This window comes from Urocampus carinirostris, chromosome 7, assembly GCF_059441175.1.
Source record: "Urocampus carinirostris isolate Australia breed hairy pipefish chromosome 7, RoL_Ucar_1.0, whole genome shotgun sequence".
NCBI classification, from domain to species: domain Eukaryota; kingdom Metazoa; phylum Chordata; class Actinopteri; order Syngnathiformes; family Syngnathidae; genus Urocampus; species Urocampus carinirostris.
This window is the reverse complement of record NC_142355.1, coordinates 29,471,608-29,497,283: the sequence shown is the minus strand read 5'-3', so window position 1 is coordinate 29,497,283 and position 25,676 is coordinate 29,471,608. Positions and strand designations below refer to the sequence as shown.

The 25,676-nt window shown below is 39.6% G+C and overlaps 1 protein-coding gene and 1 long non-coding RNA gene across 2 annotated transcripts in view; one reads left to right on the top strand and one right to left on the bottom strand.

The window, feature by feature from the left end:
* insc (INSC spindle orientation adaptor protein) overlaps positions 1-18,291 on the bottom strand; it is a 46,027-nt gene extending 27,736 nt beyond the window's left edge. The window contains exons 1-2 of the mRNA XM_088340500.1: positions 18,164-18,291; positions 4,190-4,281 (exon numbers count right to left, since the gene is read on the bottom strand). Coding sequence (XP_088196626.1) covers positions 4,190-4,248 — 59 coding nt within the window. The 5' untranslated portion in view covers positions 4,249-4,281; positions 18,164-18,291. The remainder of the gene's footprint in view (positions 1-4,189; positions 4,282-18,163) is intronic.
* The window catches only part of LOC148362910 (uncharacterized), a 38,445-nt gene that overhangs the window by 9,404 nt on the left and 3,365 nt on the right, over positions 1-25,676 (top strand). The gene's annotated exons all lie outside the window — the stretch shown is intronic.

Genomic DNA, 25,676 nt, shown 5'->3' with positions numbered 1-25,676 from the left:
TCCGAGAGCGCCGGTCTCCTGGTGATCCCAAGAGCCAAGAAGTGTTCCGCTGGTTCGAGAGCGTTCTCCATCCGGGCACGGGTGTTGTGGAATGCTCTTCCCCCTGAGATCTGATCTGCAACCTCGGTGGAAATGTTTAAATCTAGGCTTAAAACTCACTTCTACTCTATAGCATACGAATAACCTAAACTTCTTATATGTAATACCTTGTGAAGCCCTTAGAGACTAATTGTGATTAAGGGCTATACAAATAAAAATGACTTGACTTGACTCTCCACTCATTCCTATCACCAACAAGAGCTCTCGCTTCCCCTACATTTACACCTCTTTCCTGCAGTGCACTCATAACGCCATCCATCCAGGTCAATCGCGGCCTTCCTCCTGGTCTCCTTCCATTTACTTCTGCTCTGTGGATCCTCTTCAACATTCGCTCCTCATCCATCCTCTCCATGTGTCCAAACCAACCGAGTACTCTCATATCCACACGCTTGCGCAGTTCCACTACTACTCCAGTTCTGTCTCTCCCAATTTCATTTCTCAATCTATCCAATCTTGTCACTTCCAGGATACTCCATTTTTATGAATGATGGAGTTAAATGCCCTGGCTAAGAAATAAACAAAAGTCTGGTAAAAAATCTGGTAGCTAACATAAAAAAGCAAGAGAATTACTCGAGCATGGTCGCTTCTAGTATTAGTAGGTTAAACCATGGTTTGTGTCAGTCTTTGGTAGTGGTTCAAGCCTGTAGAACTTTCCACTCCTGAAATGTCATTTCAAAGTCAAAGCTCCTGATTTCTTGCTTACATTTTGCCAAACATGTGTATCATTTCAAACTAGATAAGAAACCCTTACTGACAGATTATACTCAGTACAGGCATCTTGTCATGACAGTATTTTGGGAAATCCTCACCAAGCAACAAGAGGGGAAATTGTTTAACAAACATCCTCCTATTTGAATCTGGCCATAGATGTAAGGTTACATGAAGACACACCACCACAATCTATTTTTGAGCAAGAACTTCTGTTCACCAACGTGGCAGCACTAGCTTGCGGCATACGGGCAGGTGTGCAGCAGAGCAGATGTTGTCACTCAAGTATGGCGATTAAAGAGCAGCTGGAACTAATTTGCGACTGAGGAAGGGGTGTGGTCACCCTAAACAGTCATATTTTAAATTTACTTGAAGGCCACGGATGATTTGAGTTTAAAAAGATAGAACGCTTCATCGATCATAAGTGCAGGTTTAGCAGACTTCGCTGTTCTCCTGGGACTTGTTTTACCAATGAAAGCACTTTCTCTTGATCTCTTGATGGTCACAGCACACCAAAAAACAAAGTTAGACGATGAGTTTTCTGGTGCATACAACATTAACATTGATATCGATTAGTTTTTGCCCTTTGAGGTAAAAAGAAAAATGGAAAAAAAAATAATTAAAAGCACACATCTCCAAACTGTCTCAATTAAATGAATGAGCCAGTTTTTGTCATACTTTTATTAATAGTTTCGAACAGAAGTTTAGACAAATTCTAAAGTGTCAATAAAACGAACTGTATGACCCACACCAGATAAATTCTATTCGTTTTAACTGAAAAAAAAATCCATACTAGCAGGTGACAGCAATCCTTCTCTATTTTATCTATCTTATATCCTAACTTAGTTATTCAAAACCTCTTAATATGATTTATTAAATGTGAAGTAAGCTTTACCCATCATGTGGCAGATATGTTTTTATGGTAGCCATGGTGCCTGATCCCGCATCCGCAAAAGCTGGCCAAGTGGAAATATGGGCACCAAAAAACACTGACATGCACACAATTTCCCATTGTGGGTTTGGTTTTGACTAAATGGGAAGAAACTAGGATGTATCCAAAAAGAGATCAGTCAATTTTATGACTAAATCAATAAATTAACGTCCTTCAAAATGGATTTTTAAATGTCTTGTAAATTACTGAAAAAATAACCAAAAGATCAGCAGCTTCCCAAACTATTGTTTTGGAATGTAACGACTGTACCATGCTAGAAAACTGAATCGCAGTTTCAGTCATTGCGCTGCAATTTTCACAGACCTTTGACCACAGCTTCAATCATTTCTCCAAGGCGCAGAGAATTAAACTACAGATACACTCACTTGAATCACAACCGTATACTGCACTGATATCGCAAATGCATTGGCAATATTTCTGTGCAGATGTATTCATTTTTAGCACCTGTAGCTGAAGCCAATGTGTAACAGGATTTTCACTCTCTGAACCTGGATTTCCCCTCTCTGGTGGTTAAAACGTTAGACCTGGAGGGAAAGAGAAAGGTGTTCTCCTTGAAAGGCAATACTTTTACCCAGGATTGAACTATCCCCGTTTGAAGACCTCAGCTAAAAGTGGATTTGTTTGCTGAAATTGTGATTCCAGTTAACCCACTATCCTTGTATGTTGTTTTTTATGCTGCATCCACAGCCATATCATCATAGCAGAATATTATGTTCCCAGTCATACATACATGCATTTACTTTGCACGGTTCCATGTTTATACTATGCAATAGTTTGTAGCTGTAGAGCTGCATACACATCGTCCAAATATTCAGCCGGTTACCCTGTGCTGCGCTTAAAGCCTCTCGGCAGCGTCTCTGCCATCTGTTGGCTTGTGTCTGAGACACATGAGTCATTGGAGAAGTTAAAAGCACATGTTACTAACAGTACTCTTAAACACACAGTATGATTTTCCCTATGATTTTTACCTGCCCTAAGTTGACATCTAACTAAATGCCATGTCCTCCGACTGGTCCATTTTGGACCTCGTGGCAAGCCACGGCAGACAAATGACGAACAGATGTTGTTGGCCGACCTTTTAAGTGAATCCAGGCAACGGCATACAGTCAATTTTGGCAGCTTTTACGCCATTCACGTTGTGAATATAATATCTTTGCAATTACTCCTACTCTTGTTTGGATTTTAAATTAATTTCTTTTAAATGCATTCGCTCTTACGGTCTTTCTTACAAAATGTTCCCTCCTTGATGATGACTCAGTCATCCCTGGCAAGTAGTTTGTCCAAAAACAGGAACTTTGTATGCCACGATTGGTCAATGTTTTGGTCTCTGATATGTACCCAGATGGTTTGAGGTCACAAGTGTATTCGCCCATGTGAGACACTACTTTAAATAGTAGACCTTGATGTATTAGGTCCATGTATGAGTCATTATTTCTTATTTTGTGTGCCATTTTGAGTTAAAGCTGATAATAGTGGCATATGACAGTTTTGCGAGAAAAAGTACAGACCTTTGATTTACATTTGTGTGTCTCAAATCTAATATACAAAATTAAAACCATGCCTGAATTATGGGAAAGGATTTGAGTTTGATTTTTATTAGTCAAATGATGATGTGCGACTGTGTATACTCAAAAGCTGCTTAGAAACATTGACCAAATGCCCACTCACACTTATTGGAATCCGTCAACCAATATTATCCTTCATCCTTTAGTGTGACGCACAACCACACACCTTATTTCTGCTACATTATCAGGGGCTAAGGGAGACGAAAGAGGGCTGTTTGCTCATGGTATAGTGTTATTTTAGACTATTGCTGTTATCAATGGCGTTTTTATAACGACTGTCTGGGGTTTGCCAGAACACGCCATTTGAGGAAGCGAACGGAGGTTATCGGTTTACGATGGATTACAGTTTACAATTGAGTTCTGTGGATGTGGCTGCTCTTGTATCTGCATTGCTGTGATATTGGTGTTGCCTGTATTATAACTAATTAATAGTGTATGTTGATGACAGAGGTATTGCATAACATTTGCAAAATGGTGACATAGAGGCAGTGACTGTTAAATATTATCACAATAAAGTATGACCAAGCGCTAGTGGCCCGAGTAAATTCTGTACGTTCTGTTTTCAAACTACTCTATTTATTGGTGGGAATAGAACGTTGTCGTGTAAAAGCCACTCTGACAGATGGCCATTGGGGGTTTTAACAAAAAGTGGTATTTGGATTGACTATTGTGTGGTTCTGAGACTTGATTCCTGGTGGAGCTTGATTTAGTTATATTCACTTTGGAACCAATATTTACTGTGGTGCAAATGGAGAATCTAATTGCATCAGCTGTTGAGACACGTTGGCCAGTGGATTTCTCACAGTAAAGATCACTGCCAAGCCCAGTTGCATCTGCGAGGCCTCTCTTTCTCCCTTCTACTTGCCTGTTTGGAGAAGAAGATAGCGAGCTGCTCTGTCTGGAGCTGCACTGCGGCGTCGCCATTGTTTCGATCACCTTCCCACTTCAGATTATCACCTGCAACATAAAAGAAACATTTAATTAGTCTTGCGAAGAACAGGAATAACTGGCTCATCCACTTCAACGTCTCTGTATTGATCCCCCATCACGTGTCCCTTTCATGTCTTTCCTTTCTTTGCCTGCAACTAATTCAATTATGAATGCAACCCTCTGTTAGGAGTCACTGCAAGGCTGCTGTGGTGCACCAGTGGAATCATATTTCCTATCCTCTAATTTATTGGCTGGCTGCCAGCCAGGGCTTCTCTCCCTTCCTCTCTCCTCGCTACTTTGAGCCTTAAGTGCCACAACTTTATTCCGCCCGTTTTTATTGATGAATCCCATTTGGATTAGTCCATTTTCAAGCAGGAGATGCCACGGATGCACTCTGCACAGCCCGCCCTCACTGTCACCGCCTTCCGGGGAGACGATCTCTAATCCTTTTTAGTTAATGATATCCTACTGGGCGGCAACTAAAGTTGTGTTTACCATGGAGTTTAATTAGCAACTGATACATTGCGACAAGTGACAATACGTCCTACTAACGCAACACGACACGCTAGTACATTAGACTTCGTGGAACCATTGAGAGTGGTTTCTCTTTTTTTGCATTGCAACTATATCCACTGGCAGCCACATGTATCCCAAGGATAAAAAAATTGCTATGCTAGTTTGTCGGTTGTATTGATCTGCCCTAAGGATCACAGACACAGAAATAGCCATACCGCAGATGTTATTACTAGCTCTCGTGAGATCAATCTGTTGTTATATAACTCAATTAGAATGTCATTCATAACACTTGAACAAATTCACCAACATTGCCGTACACCAACTGCAATACAGTTTCGCCTCTTTATGGTAGTTTCAACTAAATTATTAGCCAATTTCAGCAAAGTGTGTAAGCCCTTCAGTTTCCCAGAACGTTCACTCAGTACGGCAGGGCATGGGTTGTCCAAACCCTTTAAACTAGACAAGTTCTGGAACAAAATACTAGAAGTTATCACACATAGAAAGCGTGGTGCAGTACATAATCGAATTGACCTGTCTTAAATACCAATGTGTCACAGATGCCGCAAACGACTGGAATTTCTTTTAAGAAATGAGAGCTTATACGGCATGTCAGTTAAGTTCCATACCAGGCAGTACATTTCTTTTCATGTCCGGTGATGAGAAGTGAGTGGCCAATGCCTGAGGGTTTCCCCAAGTCTGTGAGATGTCAGCAGTAAGGTGAACCAAACAAAGGAATGCTCTGTGTCAGCCTTATGTCATAGGGTAGCTAAAACTACAAGCTCTTTTTGCATGTGTATGAAGAAAATCACATTTTAAAATCACCTCCACACCTGCATGGTCTTGTATTCTAGAGAACGAGTATCCAGCGAAACAAGCTAGGTAATTCCAGAAAACTGGGTACCTTTTAATAGCATGCCAGGATTCATTTTGTTATTCACCGGGCCAAGAGAAATGATTTTGCCTGTTTTATTTTTCTTAACAAATAAAAGTTAGGTAGTAGATAAGTTATTGGATCTGAAATAGTTTAAGAAAGTTATCAACCAGATTTATACCAAAATAACACTACATATATCGACAGCTTTTGCGATGATTCAGTCGAAAGTAGGATACAAAAATAAGGTGAGCTACTGTCTGTAAAATGGAAATCATAACAGGGTAACATGGAAAAAAATGCTCACATGGAAACCATTGTGTTATAGTCCTTCGCCATTTTCTGTTTATAATAATACAACCAAGTCGTCTGAAAAAAGAAAGCCCAAAAACTATCATTAACGCCGTGATCTCACTTTCCCACTTAGTCAAAACGAAGCAGTCACTGTGTAAAAATAAATGTGCAATTGCTTTCATGTTGCTCTGTGGTAAACTTGAACGGCTCTTAGCAGACTCTGTGACAAACCACTGACATGAAGGTTTACAAAAAAATCACTCTTGACTCAAATGAAGCAAAAGGACAGAGTGCAAGTTAGGGCAAAGAAACCCTGATTTCCAATGGATGCAAATTTATTGATGATGGTATGAATTAAGTGTGATTTTAGTAACAACTTGTCTAATGTGTATGAAAAAGTCTTCTTTAACAAATACATTTTTGGGGGTTTTCCAGATTCTACACCACCTGCTTCAAAATAATCCCCGTTTGGCTCCATGCATTTCTTGAAGCACAGCCACCCCAGATTTTGAAGACATCCATACAAAGGTCTTTATTTCCTCTTAGGTTTCCCTGAGTTTGGTTCTACAGGTTATCTGTAAAGAGTTGTGATAATTCTATACTGATCACCCACTCTCAGAGTTTATCTGTTCTTTTTTATTGGTTCCATGGCTTTTTCTTACACACATTTTATGTCATGGTGGTCTAGTACTGTTGACAATCCACGTCCTTTATCTCCTTTGGTTTCATAAATACTCTGCATTCCACTGATTGCATTGACATGCAGCCTCCTATCTCATGAACACTTTTTACACTGCCTGCAAAAGTTGGGACCTGGTCGCTGTTGTTATTAAGGCACCAAGAAAGTGGGCTGGCAAAGTCCATCGAAGAGCAGTAACCACACTCCACGCGTGTAGAGGTTTTTTTTTTACATTTTCTCCAATACTAAAATGTAACACCCTGATTCGTTATTCACCAAATTTGGAGGAAAAGCAGTCATTTCACTGCAGCACAAATCTTAACAATATTAACATGCCCAGCCGCCTTCTGAAACTTAATGATGGGAAACTGTGGCGAGCAGCTGACATGTCTTACGCATGACATGGGAAGCCCCAAAATGAGGAGAATGCTAACAAGTAAGCCCTTTTCTATTTACTATACAAAATGTTATCCAAGATAAGTGGAGTACAGGGTTCAATGGGGGAGGTTTATTATCAGCAGAAAATCAACTAAATGTTTTCCCATTGGGAGATAACTGTCTTCCATTACTTTGCTATATTCTAAGATTTAAAATAGAAACATACAAATTATTTATTTTCTACAAGAACGAATCAACAGGAAAAGTTTTTGCTTCACTGTTGATGTCACTCTGTCCTTCTAAAAGAAGAGTTATTTTTCCCTGACGTCAAATTGTACAGATGCTATTCTCAGACCCTCATGGTCTGGTTTTGGTCTTGTTTTTGTTTCTAATACATTTTTATTGCTCTCTGAGACAGTAACCTTTTCACGTACAAGCTGCAGACAGGACTAAACACACAGCCTTGTAAGGCTATCACATTTATGTTCTAGTTTTAATACATTCTTTCCCTTGGCATCATTGTAATGATATCGAAGAAATGACAATATTGGAGAAATAGTCACCCACCAACCATAAATAGTGATCATAAACAGAGGTGCATGCATTACTGTCGAGTCAAATAAATCCCTTTCAATCTGTAAAGATATGGTATCATCATTGTATGATATGCTTGTGGCTTACTGAAAGGAGAAAACACTGTGAGACCATGCTATGCAGTATTGGATTTGACAAAAAAATGCCCTGATAATTAGAATTTCTTCTATTTAACGAGTAGAAATATTTCCTGTATTTTCAGTTCAGCCAACTACAAACAACAGCATATGAACATGGGTTAGTATTGTACACATTGGGTGGGGTTGGTGGGTATTTTTTCATGCCATCTTGTCTGAAAAGCATAAAATTCAGATAATTCGTTTTTTGTAAGACTAGGTTTTTTTCCCAATACTCTTGAGAGTTTGGCCCTTTGTCCCAAAATAGAGTTCAAATGGGCTCAAGACTTTGCTGTTATATGCCTTAATGTTGATTTGTAAAAAGAGAAAAGTTAGTCATGAGTGCCATCACTTGAGGAAACATCATCCATCCATTTATACATATCTGCTGTTCTTTTTATGGAAGCAGTTGAGCCAGCCAAGCTGATAACAATGTGCCTTATAAAGGTCGCCTGCCAAGTGCACAATTAGACAAACAAGCACTCACACATACATTCACATCTAGAAACAAGTTAGACCTAAATATGTTTAATGTACTCCTTTGGACATTCACAGTAGAGGTCAGAACTTCAAAACAGTCAAATGTGATAACCATATGTTGACATTGCCACCTGAGGGGATACCGTGCTACCAAAGTTCAACTTTTACCAAGAGGATAATGCCCACTTCCTAGAAACTAACATCTACGCTAACATCTGCTGGGGTTATTTCACTGATTCATCTACAATTTTCCAAATAAAAAAAGAGCTGTACCATACCTCTTGGGATAGTTAAATATCCAAATGCATTTTAGCTGCTCCGTTACCAAAATATATTTGCACGAACTCTGCAATAAAGAACTGATGTATGCAGCTGAGACCCCCAAGTAGGACAGAGAAATTTCTGAGAACTGAATTGGGTACGGGGAAGGGGATCATTGTTGGTACATGACACCAGAGAAGCAACTGCCTGCTCGAATGGCGAGCTGTTTAATAATGAATGAGGCTTGCAGTGAGGCGGTAGTACGCACGACGATTAGGGGGGAGTCATCCGGACAAAATTGGACACAGGCGCACGGTCCTGCCGCCTAAACGCAGCAGTTGTAATCAGCCATGTGAGTGGTAGCACATGTTGCTAACAGCCCTTGTCATCGCCCCATGGCACTTTACACACAGCCCGCTGTAAACGTGTTTACGCTCAGTTTTATCGTAAAACTGTTTGAAGGAAAACTCCCATACTGCAAGTTGACGGTGTCTGCTGTCAACTTGAGTTTTAGTTGTCAAACGATCAACAACTTTCATTTGCTATTGTACCATTTGTGAACTGAACTGTCACTTTCTAAATAACATGTCAACCAAACTGCAATACCTCTGTCTTTTGTTTCACCGGTATGTTTCAATCCCACCAACTTCTCATCTCTCATCTCATTAGCCGTACCGCTTATCCTCAGTAGGGTCGCGGGGGGGCTGGAGCCCATCCCAGTCATCTTCGGGCAGTGGGCAGGGGACACCCTGAACTGGTTGCCAGCCAATTGCAGGGCACACGGGGAAAGACAACTCACTCGCTCATTCACACCTAGGGACAATTTGGACCGGCCAATTCACCTGAAATGCATGTCTTTGGAATGTGGGAGGAAACCGGAGTGCCCGGAGAAAACCCACGCAAGCACGGGGAGAACATACAAACTCCGCACAGGAAGTCTGGAGCTGGATTTGAACCCACGCAGGAGGTTCCCATGACATGAACTGTGCCGCACAAGCGCTAACCACTGTGCCGCCGTGCTGCCCTACTTGTTGGATCCAAGAGTTCAACGTGGCAGAGAACTGAAAGTAGACACAGTGTTTCTCCTAGGAAACATCTGCTGGGAAACCTCAACATTGAGGTTGGAGGAGATCTAAACATATCTGTGATGCATTCTGGGTTGAAAGGACCGGAGGTTTGTCAAAACCAAAAACATTATCTCAGTTTTTGTTGAGTAACCAACAGTCCAAAAACAGCAGCAGAGCATTAGACACACCTCCCGCAGTTGCAATTTTGCCCTCTGGCTATGATTTTTCACTGCAGTTTCACTCTTTTACTGGCAGGATATAGGCCTTGACGACAACTCTAAAGTCTGAGCTTTCTAACGAATTTGTGATAAGTGACGCATTAAGAAAGCTATTTATCAACGAGTGAAGCATCATTGCTTTCTTTACCAGAACCAGAACTTTGTGGTTTCACTTGTAAAAACACCAATTTAACCCTTGAATAGGGCCAACAAAATACCTTCCAGCCTCCCAGACTTTTGGGGACAACAAGACATTGAATTAATTTAGCAGGCTCATTAATACTATTGTAATGGTGAGGAATATCAGGGCAAATATTACATTTGTAAAGGTTTCCTCATTAAACCTTCTATCAGACTGTTAAATGCAACTTACCTTCAAACCTTAACATTCAAGGTTTATTTAAGTTGTTCCTTGGATTTGAGGGCTATGTACCTTAAGTTTTACTTTAACCGGGCTGGCAGTGAATGAGTTGACTTTCATCCTCAAACGTAATATAAAATTAGTGTGAGGTCCAAGGTCCTTTTCAATGTAAGTTATCAACATTGCGCTTGAGTTTTTATTATTTCCCAAGTCTCTGCCACAAAGGTTTTCTCAATCTTTCTTTCTGCTCTGGGAAAATACTGGCAGTTCCAGTGCACACAGTAAGAGTCTAGAGCTATAAAAAATGTCATGTAAAAACAATATTAATGCTGCTCCACACTCGTCTTTAGAACCTTGCCAGAGGTTTTGGAGTCATAAACTCAGGAGAAACCTGTCAAGCGCCTCCAAGTTGGACAAAAAGCAAGTAACTGCTGTTCAGTCACCCTATTTGATAAGACTACACCATTTTGCTTTTTCAAGCATTTGTGAGAGCTTTTTTATGATCCTTATTGTTTTGAGGAAGCCACAATCTTCCCCCCAAGCCTAAATGACTGCCGCGGGTTTTACTGTAAAAGCCCCGGGTAGTCTTCTAAATTCAAGACTTGACTTTCCCAGACGGACGGTGGTTTGTTCTCTTTGGCAAAGCTCGTGAGTGTGAGTGGACTTCATGACTACAAATATGCTTTGGCACTGCATGGGGTCCATGGTTTACGATAAAATTTACTGGAAAAGAAACCTAAATTTGCAACGAACGCGAAACTCGACATATAAAGTTTTTTTACAAGAATTTCTTTGCAGTCCTAAATTAATATTAGGGTTTTAAAAGCAAGGTAAGGTCAGAACACGGTTTCTGATCTGCCCTAAATCACAGTCCATCTTTGTTCCGTAGGACCTTTTTACTACCATCCAGAGCTTTCCTATGAGATGGCTGAAATAATACAAAAAGGTCCTGTATGCTTTAGCAGCACTTTCTATCATCTTCAGCATCCTTCTCGCCTCTCAATCAAGCCACAAATGGCCACGCTCGCTTTTGTGTGGCACCGCTACTTCAAGTAAGATTGAGTGCCCAAATGGCATTGATACTAGCCTAACATGTCAGTGGGGCCTAGAAACTTCAAGCATCATTCTTTATGCATAATTTATAGAAGGAAAGCTGATCATCTATTAACACCCATGAAATATGGACATATTGAGTGAAGGCCAGAGGGACACCTACTATCTTTTACAATCTGAAAGACTTTGAGTGTTTCTCGTACTAAGACTAAAAGGAATCACAATGCCAAAGGGCATTTTGACTTTTTGATCTTCAATGGTCAACTTTCTCTTACGAGTAGGAAATTAACACCTTGCTGTAAAAGATACTTGCTTGGCTTTATAATACCTTGACATTTGGAGATCTGTTTGAAAACTTTGAGTACTTGCATACACACCAACACTATAGTTTTATACGTTAGACTACTGCTTTTTTCACCTTAAAACGCACACTGATATATATATATAAAACAATATATATATATATATATATATATATATATATATATATATATATATATATATATATATTGTTTTTTTTTTTAATTGACCTTTTTTCTTTTTTCATATTTAAACAACAAAAACAAAAGTATTTTAGTCTGTGGCTGCTTTATCTTGAAATTAGGCTTAGTGTTTGATGTGAATAAACCACTCCAATGATCGCACTAGATTTCCATCCATTTATTATCTGCAGGGCTTATCCTCAGCAGGGTTGCGGGGGTACTGGAGCCCATCCCAGCTATCTTTGGGCAGTGGGCAGGGGACACCCTGAACTGGTTGCCAGCCAGTCGCAGGGCACACAGAGACAGACAACTCGCTCATTCACACCTAGGGACAATTTGGACTGGCCAATTAACCTAACGTCCATGTTTTTGGAGTGTGGGAGGAAACCGGAGTGCTCGGAGGAAACCCACACAAGCACGGGGAGAACATGCAAACTCCACACAGGAGGGTTCGATCCCATGACCTCAGAACTGTGCCTCACACGCGCTGCCGTGCTGCCCGCACTAGATTTCCATTTTGATAAAAGTCGGCCTCTTGCAGTTTTAAACATTTAAATGTCGTTTGTTTGTTTTTTTTACATAGGGGAGATTGATTGTGGTTGGCGTGTTAACATCTACCGTTTGTTAATGTCAACATTTTGGCATGGATGCATTTGTGAAGAAAAAAGTTTTAAGTTTTTAGCCAGTATGATCTTATCAAATCTAAAATTGTAATGGTAGTTTAGAACAGTGTTTCTTAACAAATTTTGAGCCAAGGCATATTTTTGTACGTAAATATCAAGGCACACTTCCAATAGAAATTGTGTAAAAAATAGATTGACATAAAATTATCTTGTTGATGTATGAATCCATTTTAATGGATATTAATTTATTTTTTTAACATTAAAACGGTCAAGACAAAGTATTGTGTATAAATAAATGTAAAACAAACAAAAAATAAAAAACACTTTCATTTTCTTTTGTTTTAGATAAGAAAAATATTATTGATAGTTAAAACAACAAAAGGTTTACAAACCTAAGATCATTGGGTGTGTTGCTTCTTAGGGCCTGACTGTTTTTTTACTCGATCAGACAATACAACATGACCCCACAAATTCATGACAATCTTTTCAAGCTGTTCAATCACCTTTGCCAGGTTTGAAAAGTCTGCCACATAAACGAAAAACAAAAAAATCTTATCATAAAGAGCGGAAACAAAATGAAATGTAATGAAAATAGACCTTCATTGACCAATTTCAAAAAGTTAACCCTCTTGTGATGCAACAGAATATGAAGACCTTTTGCTATTTTGTGCTCAGTTATTAGCTGGTTTACTCCCTCGTGGGAAAAAAAATATTTCATGTAAAAAAAAAAATTTGAATTGAAAAACAACTTGTGCTTCCCGCACCACCAAGAAAACGTTTTTTGGGCAGCCAAGATTCAAACCAATTGGCCATTGAATTTAAAGGAAGAAAAGATAAAACAAAACACACAAAAAAACAACAGATGCTTCGCACACCACGGAGGAACCTTTTAGACAAGATTCACGCCGATTGGCCAGCACCTCTTAACTTTAGATCCCAGATGCCGATTGGCCAACTCATATCATAGGTCTTTGAACGAATGATTAAAACTAAAACAATGCTAACATAACATGTTTAAAAAGGGATAGGAAGAATATATGCTTGTGTACCGTGACCGGACTCCTGCTCTGCCTTCTTTTGCATCTCGCTGAGAAAAATTTGTGTCCCGCTCCTTTCGTCATGCTGCCTAATCAGTCCAAAAAAAACCCATTCACTAATTTAAAATACATACTGGGTTTCAATATGTTTTCTCTCGCCCTCTCTCTCTTTCTCTTTCTCTCTCTTGTTCTCTCTTTCATTATGCCTCTCTCTGTGTGTCAGCAAGTCCCCTTTATAAAGTACAAAACCTCTAAGTTGTCTCTTATTGGAGGAACTTTTTTTTTTACCTAATAGTCAATCTTTTCACTGTAGATATAAGGATGAGGCTTTAATTGCAAGGAAATCTGTCTCTATCATAGTGTCATCATTGCTGCTTCAATTCTCACAAGCCAATACTGCAGCTGTTTGACATTAGACGTCAGAGGTGAACTAGTTGGGAGTGTTTAGGCGAGACTGTTAAAACAGACTCTCGGGAAGGGAGGATCCACCGGACCAAATCTGAGCCCGGCAACACACGCACCACTTCAAGGAGCTTTCCTTTAGGGCGTTTCCTTGCAGCATCTTAAGCAAATGCTCCAGCCAAATGGGAAACACATGGACAGTCAACAGGAGTAAAATAATACAAAGAATGCAAAATAATTCAAGCTGTGCATGACATGATATGTATGCTACTCGAAAAAGTTTTTTTTTTTTTTTTAATTCATACTTGCATGTTTCAGTCAGATAATAAGGGCGTAGTTTTGGCATTGACAAAGGGCACGCTCACCAATTTTGAGAAATCATTGTTGTGTCCCCACCAATATTATGTGATTACTTCAAAAATGTGCGAAATATCGACCCATATCATGCAATCATTATTTTGTACCCACCAATATCATGTGGTTACTCACAATTCTGAGCTATCACACAATGTCTTTGAGCGTCGCTTGGAATAAGGGTGAGCAACATCATTCCCAAGTGTGGCAACCAAATCATTAGTAAACATGTCTAAAACCAGAGATCAAATCAAGTTGCATTTTCCTGAATTTTCAGCAATAATATTCATTTTACACTAATTAATGAATTGGCTGATATACTATTATTGGAAAGGTGGCAAAGCCCACAAATGTGTGGTTTTACTTTTACATGACATTTACGTTTTTAAAAAGTATTTGTTGGTACATAATATTAATATTTTGTGTATTTATTTAGTTGGTTGCACAATACAGAACTGCATTTAAACACACTTTTTAGTGGAACTACTGTATTGACAAAAAGGATTAATGTTACTTTCAAATAATCTGCACTTATTTTGAATCCAACATGAGCGATCATAGAGACCAGTAAAAAACGTGCCCTTCTTCCCTTTTTTTCTTATTTCTTTTTTATCCTTTTTACTTTTTTCCCCTTAGCTTTTCATTTTGATCTGTCTTTTTTCTTCAATTGTTCTCTAGTTCCATTCTTTTATTTGTTTTTGTTTTCTCTTCTTTTTTGGCGGTTTACTTGCAACAAAATCCCCGCTCAGGAAATTTCCATCCCATTAAGAGAAAGGAAGTGGGGTTAAGCTGCTAAAGAAGACGAATGAAAAAGCAGGTCAAGATCGGGAAAGCTTGCAGCCGCTGTTCTTTTTCGAACATTCTGATATTGATTTGCTCGGCAGCCTTGGAGTCCCGTGTCGGCTGCCATATTGGAGCCACCTACGCAAAATTTTATACCTGCACTCTCCTAATTGAGTTCGCTGCCAACATCGTTGCCCACGTTATAGCTTTGTGACGAACGCTCTTACATCCATATTTTGTTCTGCTGGCTTTAGTCACGTCATGGCTACATATTGCCAATGTTGAGCCTGGATTTACAATTGCCGGCGCCAGTATCTAATTTTAAATTTAAGCCTTAGTTTCCAGTCTTTTACGAAAGAATAGAATTGTCTTTATTTTCATTGATTACAATGGAGTATACATTTTTTACAACTAGAGTAGACGTGGGACTCCAACATAAACATGTATTAAACGACTTAAAGAAAATAAATAATATGATAGATAGGCCATATTGACAAGGTACTGTTGTGCTTTATAGACTTGCCTAAGTCATAAATGCATTTAAAAAACTGTGCAATGACATTAGCAAGAATATTATGCAAAAATAAGAGTTAAGACATAACTTGTGAATTTACATTTTCTTATACATAGTCAAGATATTTTGATATTGATATTGATTTGTGTGCTTGTTTAGGACCGTAATGGCTCTGGGGAAAAACTGTCTCTGAGTCTATCAATCTTTGTTTTAAGGGATCTGTAGCATCTGCGAGAGGGCAGAAGGTCAAAGAGGTGGTGGCTGGGGTTAGTGAAGCCTTTATAATTTTGCCAGCTCTGCCGCAGCAATATCCTCCGGACTGGACAGAGAGCCCCTGGTGATTTTGTAGGCTGTGTTGATGACTCTCTATAAGGCGTATGTGCCATGCACATACGCTAAGGGTGGTGTTTAGTATGTGTATCCATTTGTGCTTTTTGTCAGACCTGCAGCAAATGCTTCTTACTGCTCAGTGTATTTTGATAACCTCAATATCACATAGTTGAAATAGTTTGACTCCTCTGTGAACTATGTGAATAGGACATAAGGTTTTTATTTACATTTGGAGAGGCACAATTTTATTTTAAAGATAACTCCTTCCATGTAAAAATGTTCTCTAAAGTTTTATCACTGTCACGACCGTGCTACTTGGAAGCAAAACAAATCAATATGTTTTTACTTTTGCTCACATTTTAAATCCATCCTTAGATTGTATTCCCATGTTATCCCACTAGGGGGACATCAGTCATGATGACAGTACAGTACTTCAGTTGAACCATGGTTCTCTGATGGCAGTAATAAATCATCTGAATGTTTGTTTGGTTGCTGGTAGGGGTTCAGATGTCATCTGTCTGCCTCTGTTGACATCAAAGGTAATACTTGAAGACAGCAGCCAGACCCTCAGGCCAAATGCCAGGATGCTTAGTTCCCGTTTATCCCAGTTGGCCTGGAGTTCAAATGCAAATTAGCATTTAAGTTGATGCCAATAGAGGCACCCTTTATCTAAGAAATGCTGAATGCTAAGGTTTAGGGTGGGGGTCTAAACCCAATTGGAATTTGCTTTCGAATTGCAAATCTAATTTTTGTTTTTATTTAAATACCTTTTCAAGAACATTGTTTTATCCAAACCATAAATCGTTGAATATATGTCGTCCATGAATACAGAACAATACTAAATCAATTATGTTAGAAATAAGTAAAACTGAGTACCAAGTTCAGCAGCCTGCAAAGAGCAGTTATCTCTGTGACAGGCTGAGTGCACAAAGAACGAACGCCTTTCTCCTGAGTTGAGCCTAACCAGTGTAGGACGCCACACCCTTTTCTTCTGTGTTGTTCAGCAGCCTTATTAGTGGTAGAAAGTGTACCTCATGTGCTGGGCTATCATTTTGGTGTTAGCCGTGATAGACGAAAACGGCAATCATGTTCACTTACAGTAACTTTAGTTGCTGTGATGTCATGAAGGGGCAAGACAAATTGAAAATTGCTTGTCTTGGACTTGTACTTTTTCCAGTGGTTGGTTTTATAAGTGCCAATGAAAAGTTCTGAATTCAACAGGACAAAAGTGACTTACAATCACCCTGGCTGTATAAGTATTTAAAAACCCAGGATACTTCTTTTCTCAGGTAGTTTGAGCTCCACTCGTTCTGCAGTAATGAGGAGCTATGACTAACGAAGAAACAACACGTAAATACGTCAGAATCGACTTCAATTAAGGATACCATTAGAGCTATAGTACTGACCAATGACAACCGAACTAAGAATCATCAAGCAACAAAAGTGACTAGTAGTGCCGTAATTAGTATACAATGACAGTTGTGCGGATGCTGCAAATAATAGGCGTGCCATTTAAGCTGGCGATTGTGCTAAAACTTTAAATGTGCAACCCTGCAGAAAGACCTTGAAGCTTTAAAGTGTCTAGTGCCAGGCATTATGAATCTATTAGGATTATGTTAATATGTTGGTAGTGAGGCCTAAAATAAAGGGAGATGTTGGCTTATTAAAATTTTACATTAAATCTTTTGATTTCAGGTTTTGGGGTCAGAATTGACATCCAAGTGCAACTGGGGTATTGTGAGAAAGCAGGCCAAGAAATATTCCAATCCCTTCAGCAAAATAGTTTCAAAGAAGCGACTAACCAAAAAGGGGTATTGTTGCGACTCCTGGGGTGCTCTGAGGCTTACCCCGTTTGCTTCCAGAGTGCAAAAGAGTAGCGTTTGTCAGAAGGGAAGAAGTAAATCCCCCTACTTAATCCAGTTATGACACATTGGTTTGGCAAAAATCGCAAGGGGTTTAATCACAGTTACATCCATTTCGAATTTATTGAATTGCATGATTTGAATCGTGAAAAGAGGACACAAATCAGTCAATTGCAATTAATTGATAAATAGTCTAGCTTCCATCCTATAAAGATGCTAGCTTTGTGTGATCATATTTCAGAGTTAGTGAAAGTTCAGTGACCTTAAAAAAGATGCTTTGGATGTGTTTTATTGGTAATGTGTTTGTTTTGTTTTTGTTATGTGCATTAGTTTGATAAAGGTTACAATTCATTGCGTTAGGACATCGGGGATGATATTTCCTTTTTATTGAAATATAGCTAGGTATTTTTTTTTGCAATTGAAAAAGATTCAAAAAAATATTTTAAAAGCGGATAACAACATTTACTTTAAAAATATTACGCCTCTGATCATGGCATGAAATCTGATCAACATTTGTCTAAAAGTTTTAAAAAGTCTTTTCCTCAACTCTCCAACCAGACACAAGCCAAACATCTGTATTCTGTTTACAATTTGCAAGTCGCATTCTACAGAGTAAACTTTTCGTTGAACTCACCCCCGTAGCCGTGCTCTGAAGGTTAAGTGTTCCCGCCAGGATTCATAGGGACACCATTTGATTCCTCTTCTGCCTTCCTAAGTTTTTCCCGTCCCGGGGCAGCGTTGTGCAGCCCTACTGGAGTACAGATCTGCACAGACTGGCCTGGCTGGAGAAAGCCAACATCCTACCGTCAGTCAAGCGGCAGAGCATAGTTTGAACCGGGCCGTAGTCCAAACAGACTTGAAGCTATTCTATTTCTGTCCACTGCCATGTGAGCACCGCCACTGGAGCAGATTGAAGGGGTGGGTGAAAGTCGAGCATAATTGCATACTAAGATGTAATTGCATGACAAGGTAAAGAACTTTTTTTAAAGTTGGACTCTGGAGAAAGAAAGGGAAAAAAATATAAATAAATGAGCTGGCTTCCAGATGTGTGGGCAAAGGGGAGGAGAAGTCTGCAGGGGAGGGGCTGCAAAGGATGGAGAAAGTGCAGTGGCAGCAGAATGAAATCCCATTTCAGACCATTAGAAAAGCTTGTTTGCCTTCCCTGGGAAGTATCGCACATAGACGAGTGAGCGTCTTGTGGGGAAGGTGAATGGACTTTGGGTCAGACTTTTTGTTGTTTTTGGACCTGTACCGCCTTGACTTGTCCCACCGGTGTCTGCTTTCATGCTTGGAAGTGACACCCGTGTGGAAAAAGTGGGATTTTCAGGGGGGCCGTTTTAAAATGGTGAAAGAAAGTTCAAGTGTAAACAGCAGTCAGCTGGTTTGCATTAGCTTACATAGTGACTGAACAATCGCATGGCCTCGTACTCACACCTACTGTAGAGTCTATAAATATTAGTATAAATGCCAATTCAAAGAGTCATATCCGCTGAATTTTGACCTTCATTCCTGTTAAATAGAACCAGAGAGTAGTGGCAACAAGTTGAATCCATCGGAAGAATTAAAATGCTTTTAATTTCAGGTAAAAAATCTGAACCTGAAAGTATTATGTTTTAACCTATTTGGTTAGAAGTCACAATTGGAGCAGCGAACTTATATCCCTAAATACCAATAGACCAATGGGGTAACATATACCAACAGTTGTTAGATGACAGTTAAAAAATGTCTTACAGTATATTAAACTTAAAAAAACAAGTGTTCTTAGGAGGAACAACCGGAACAAAAGCTGCTGGTGTCCTACAAAGCCACAGCGGAGAGCATTCCGGCATACGGCATCACCGTGTGATACAGCAGCATTGCCATCAACATTTTAAAAGACACTTCCCAACCCGTCCATAACCTCTGTCCTATTGCCCTTTAGTAGGCCCTACAGTGTGTGTGTATGGAAGCAACTTTGGGGAGAAGGGTTATTTGGCCAAAACCACCATTCCAGATTCCACGTTAATTTGTCAGGCTGGGCTTTAATACCCCTGATCAAGCTAGATTTTTCACGCAGAACCTTATAATTACATCTTAAACTGACAGGGAGCCAATGCAAGTCAGCCAAAATCGGGGTAATGCGATCAAACTTTCTTATCTTATCTAAAAGCCTTGCTGCCAGCATTGTGTACCACCTGCAGGCTCCTGATGCTCGACTTCGGGAGACCGGAGAGTAATACATTACAGTAACCAAGACGGGGGATAACAAACGCATTAATTATAATTTCAGCTTCATACTGGCACAGCATAGGGTGAATTTTTGCAATGTTGCGAAGATGAAAAAAAAAAGCTGTACAAGTAATATTCTCAAAGTGTCTTTCGAACGACAGATTGGGGTCAAATGTGACACCTACATTTTTGACTGAGTCACTCTGGGTGATAATACATTTGTCAATGTTCAGAACAGGTTTTGTGTAGAAGTCACGACATTTACATGAACCAATAATTAACATTTCAGTCTTTTCTGGGTTGAGACGCAAGAAGTTAAGCAATATCTATCTTTTTATTTCAGTGAAGCAAGCCTCCAAATTTCCACAATTTAGTGGGGCATATTCCTCCATTCGAAGATACAATTGAGTTTCATCTGCATGGCAATGGAAACTGATACTATACCTGCAAGTAATATCACCTAACGGAAGCAAATAAATGCTGAAATAAAGTGGACCAAGCACTGAGCCCTTCGAAACCTTACAGGTAACACTAAATGGCTCAGAGGTCATATCATTGTATCTAACACAATGCGTCCTATCTGAGAGGTAGGATCTGAACCATGAGAAGAAGAAGTTCCTGAGAGACCAATCCATTTTTCCTGCCAATCTAGTTAGATATTATGGTCCACTGTGTCAAAGGCAGCACTGGAATACAGCAGCAGCAACAGCGATGAAGCCCAGGAGGCCATTACCAGGAGAATATTGTTGGTTACCTTAACCAGGGCTGTCTCAGTAAAGCCATTAGCCTTGAATCCTGACACTGCATATGTTTAAAATGTTTATTCTCAGACATAAAACCATTGAGATGCTGTGCCACTACTTTTTTAGGTACCGTATTTTCCACACTATAAGGCGCACCTAATAGCCTTTATTTTTTTCAAAAGCTGACCATGCGCTTTATAATACAGTGCGCCTTATTTATGGATCAATATTAATTCGCAAAGTCTTGCAACTAACTTGCAGCCGCCGACTAGATTTTCCCCCTAACGCCAAGTATTCCGCGGTGTATGCTGGGATTTATTTACCGGCGTTTCATTGGCTAACCAATGTGTCAATCATCATTTGAATGGATTGAATGGATCACTATTGGCTAAAGTTATTCGGAGGTCAAGGGGAGGATCCTTTTTATCATTTACAGGCTGGCATTGGCTTGAACGGCAAAACAAAGCCTGCAATTGGCCCAAAAAGACGTGTCAATCATCAGTTGAATCGATCACTATTGGCTAAAGTTATTCGGAGGTCAAGAGGCGGATCCTTTTTATCATTTACAGGCTGGCATTGGCTTAAACAGCAAACCAAAGCCTGCAATTGGCCGAAAAAGATGAATGTGTATAGCACGTTGGGTTGACGGCATAGAGAGCATTTTTTTCTATTCTGTATTTGTACATATTTTATTCTCCTTTAACCTTCTGAATGATGGAATGATGCATTTGAGTGACATCGTACGGACACCGCATCCGTACGTGTTCTCGACACGTATTTGCGTCTTTGCAAGCTTTGGGAATGTTAAGGGGGTAATAAGTTTGACTGAACTAGCTGACTGTTTTGTTGACGTTCCCATTGTAGCGCGTTATTATCCGGTGCGTCTTATGTATGTCAAAAATAGGACCAAAAACTATTTTTTCGGGGTGCGCCCTATAACCCGGTGCGCCTTATAGTGCGGAAAATACGGTACTTTAGAAAGAAACAGTAGGTTTGACACAGGTTTATAATTAAATAAGCTTTCCGGTTCAAGGTTGGGTCGTTTAAGCGTAGGTCTAATGACAGCTGACCTATGAAAATGTATCTTTGGGCCAGATTTATTCGCTTGTCCTCTTTTAAGTCATCTGAGCAGAAACTTTCCCAGAGCTAGCAGGAATCCATATTGACTGATACAACCCTTATCGTTTTGTCAACTACATGACGAACCAATTGCAGTTTGCATCTTGGGTGTTCGTATTTAAACACAAAAGTTAATCAATAGTAAATCCTGACTCGATTCACGACGGGAAATAAGTGCATTTCCAGAAGTGGTAGAAAAGCACATATCTTCCAACACTTTTGGTTTGGAAAGGGGCTTTTGTGGTGTTGGATTCTGGGAATGTGACTGGGGTCGTCCTAAATTTTGGACAAAGTTCCAGGAGGTTTGATTTCTCCTGCACAAAACCTCTAATTTCCATGTGGAGAGGCCCCTTGCAGTGCATCTGTCTGCCATTAAAAGCACCATTGGAGTTGTTGTATCAGTATTGGGTCATGCAGCTCCAAAAACGAAAGAGACCCTCCAAAGCTGCCTTCCAACTGCCCCCACTCTCATCCCCACTAAGTACCCAAATGTGGAGATCATATGTACATATTTTTCCTCCGCTTGTGTCATCCAGGAAAAGTTTCCGTGCGGATCTTAGTGTGGTTGTGGCTTTTCTCCAGCTGGACCCCGAGATCCGGATAAAGGGGCTAGTAGTTAACCCCCCTATCCAACTTCCCTCATACACCGATTGCTTCACTCTACCTATTAATCACGCATATCATTTCAATTAGTGAACGCGCCACTGCAAGGACGTTCTTAAATATTTTCCTCACATTACAAAATAGCATCATCGTGCTTCGTTTTGTCAAAGCGACGGCGACAAATTTCCTGCCCTCGCTCGGGCGCACACCCGCCACTCATCCGTGCTCCCAAACAGGATCAACTATATCCTGTTTTGCAATTTCGCTCTTATTGAATGGGCTCGTTATGACGCTCAGTGCGTAAACACTGTTGCCAACACCCCCTCACCCCCAACCGTTCCTTTGAATTTACAGTCTTGGTAACCTGAAGCTGAGCTGTTTTACATCAGAAATGCCATTACTCTAGATTTTCTTTTGTGTTGCATCTTTAAATAGCAAAACACCTGAAACAGGTTTTTTTTCTGAATTTTAAGAAAACCCTACAATGATGAATTCTTTATGCACTTAGAGAGTGTGGTGTCATTTATGGTGTAGAGATAATGAATTGATTGACAACAAATATATTATGTAGATAACATACAAATATCTCAATACTGAAGTCTGGATTTAGAGCCATATTGTTACATTTCAGGTTCTCTGTTGTAGATCTTTCGTTTTTAATTGAAGCACCAATTACTACTGTATTTTACAGACTGTACGATGCTCCAAAGTACTATAAGCACTATGCCAAAAGAGTAAAATATGGTTGAAATAATTAAATAATACAATTAGTTTTGTATTTTTGGTACCACAGTACATGTTGATGCTAGTTTCGGACAAGGGTGAAGATAAATCATGTATCTTTTAATGCACCGTATTTATTCATGTATAATTTGCACTCGTGTAAATTGCACATGACTAAATGTTTATTAAAAATCAGTATACATTTTTGTTTCAATTGTTTTCAGCTCAAACTAAGCATTCTAAGTGGCAAACATTGTGGATACGTGTGGCAATTATTCAAATTAATTATTAAAAATGTAAACGCATAGACACAATTAAACTCACAGACATAATTTTGCTAAAAACACAATACAATCATCACATTTACAATATATTTACTTAATGTCCGATTCATCATCAGGTGCGCCAAAAAATTGTTTCTCACGTCATGCTTTTTTTCATTTAATTTGATCTTTTAGGCCTAGTTGTTTTCTCCATTCTCTAACATTTGTTTCTGCTACTGTGAATATAAATAGTGTGATAATGAGATAAATCAAAATGCCTTTTCATATGTCGTCTATATCACTAATGGTCTAGTGGTTAGGATTTGGTGTTCTCACCTTCATGACCAGGGTTCGATACCTGTAGCATCCGACGTTTAGCAATTGTAGTCCGCAATGTTTTCGACCTATACTACCGTAAAACCCAGAGTTAGTTTTAGGTAAACAAAAATGAGTGCTAAATGGAAGTTACATGATTATACAATGTGCTATATGTATCCATGCACAGTGTATAGTTATGTCTGTGAAATTCTATATATTTTTTCATCTATAAGTCACTCTGACTTATACATTCCACGACCTACGAAAAAAATCCTTTATTAACTCTTTAACTTCCTGACAGCCCACCGGTGGGCCATCGGACTGTTGAGAAGCAAATACATGTCTCAGACACATACAGACACAGTGTCTGCACGATGTTACCAGTCACTGAAATATGTCATTCCACATGTCACGGGGAAGCATAAACTCTTGGAATTCAAGCTATGATGACCATTTGAAAATATACTCATCACAGAACCATCAAAATCGGTCTGAAACAAATATATCCGAAAAATATAAAGCCATGGTAGCTCACCAAATATATCATCTTGCAGCCATCACATTTTATGATAATACTTAACCGTGGTCTCTGTACATCCGTGAGTTTAATTAATCCAACCATGTAAAATATGTACGTACTCCAAAACACGCGATAATGCTGACAAATAAAAATAAAAAATAAGCCGAAAAGCATCTATGCATTGTTGCTTGTTTCTAAGTATCTGTTTAGTCACATAATCCCTATTTACAAATACAGACTAGTAAAATTATTTTCTCCAGGCCGTAGACCAAACTAACTTGGGACTTATATCTTTGCAGGCTTTGTTTTACCCTGCTTTAGCCTATACGAGCCTGTAAAAGCTTAAAAGGACCCGCCTCTTTTACCTATGAATAACTCTAGCCAATACTTACTGATTCAAACAATGATTGACACATTGGTTAGGAAATCAAACGCCGGTACATAATATTGCAGCATGCACCAGGCACTTCATCTTCTATGGGGGACAATCGAGTCGGTGGCTGCTTACCGTAGTTGCGAGACCTATTGCGTCTCAACATTGATCCACGTATAAGGCGCATCCTATTATAAGGCGCATGGTCAGCTTTGAGGGTAAGGGCTATACAAATAAACATGACTTGACTAGACTTGACTTTTGAAGAAAATTGAAGACTTTTAGCTGCGCCTAATAGTGCAGAAAATACGGTACATTATTTTTTTTGAATGTCAATGAAATTGGTTTAAAATGTTTTGAATTGTCACCTTGTTTAAATGTAGGATATAGTATAGGAAATAGTACACTTGTACAGGGTTCTCGAGGATCCTTGAAAAGTCTTAAAAGGAGATGAATTCATTATTCTAAAAATAAGGCCATCATTGGCTTTAAAATGTTTTAAATCCAATTTTCAAAAGTCTTTCAAAATGTGAAGACTGTCAGGACCAGAACGGAGACAGGACCCATTTGCGTTGCGTTTCTCACAAGTTTTATTGGAAGAAAGAGAAAGGGTTGCGCCCACGATCTGGTGATTGCTGGACACGGGAAGCAGGTACCTCTGAAACTCAGATTGTGCTCCGAACGCTGTAGTGGATCTTCCGTGGCGAGCGATGGCGGTGTCGAGGACGGAAACACAAGTCAGTAGCCGGGACAGGAGAGCAAAAACGTGGTCGGGGTCACAAGCAAGTCGTAAGCCAGAATAGCAGAGAAGACGTGGTCGGGGACAAAAAGAGGTCGAAAGCCGGGACGGGAGAGTAGACGTGGTCAGGATCAAAAATGGGTCGAAGCCAGGGGACGGACGGGAGCGAAAAAACGGGACAGGTGGGAGTCAGGGTCGAAAAGGCTTGCCTAGTGGTAACTGAGGTTTGCAGACGGACTGACAAAAGGGGACATACAGGACTGGGTACAATTACTGATCGGTAGCCAATCAGAAGCTGAGTCACATCCGTAATCAAGACATACACATAGGATTTATATTGGTTTGATTTGGTTGAGTGATTTTTCGTACATCATGATAAAAATGCTTCATACATGTTGCAGAAATGGTATTTGGAATTAGTAGTTATCTGCCAGTTTTGACTGAAACTAAAACCTTAACTTTCACTCACACTTTGGAAAGCGTTATGTTTTTCAGATGGCAAATTTTCAACTGGACCAAAGAAAATGTTTCAAATTGG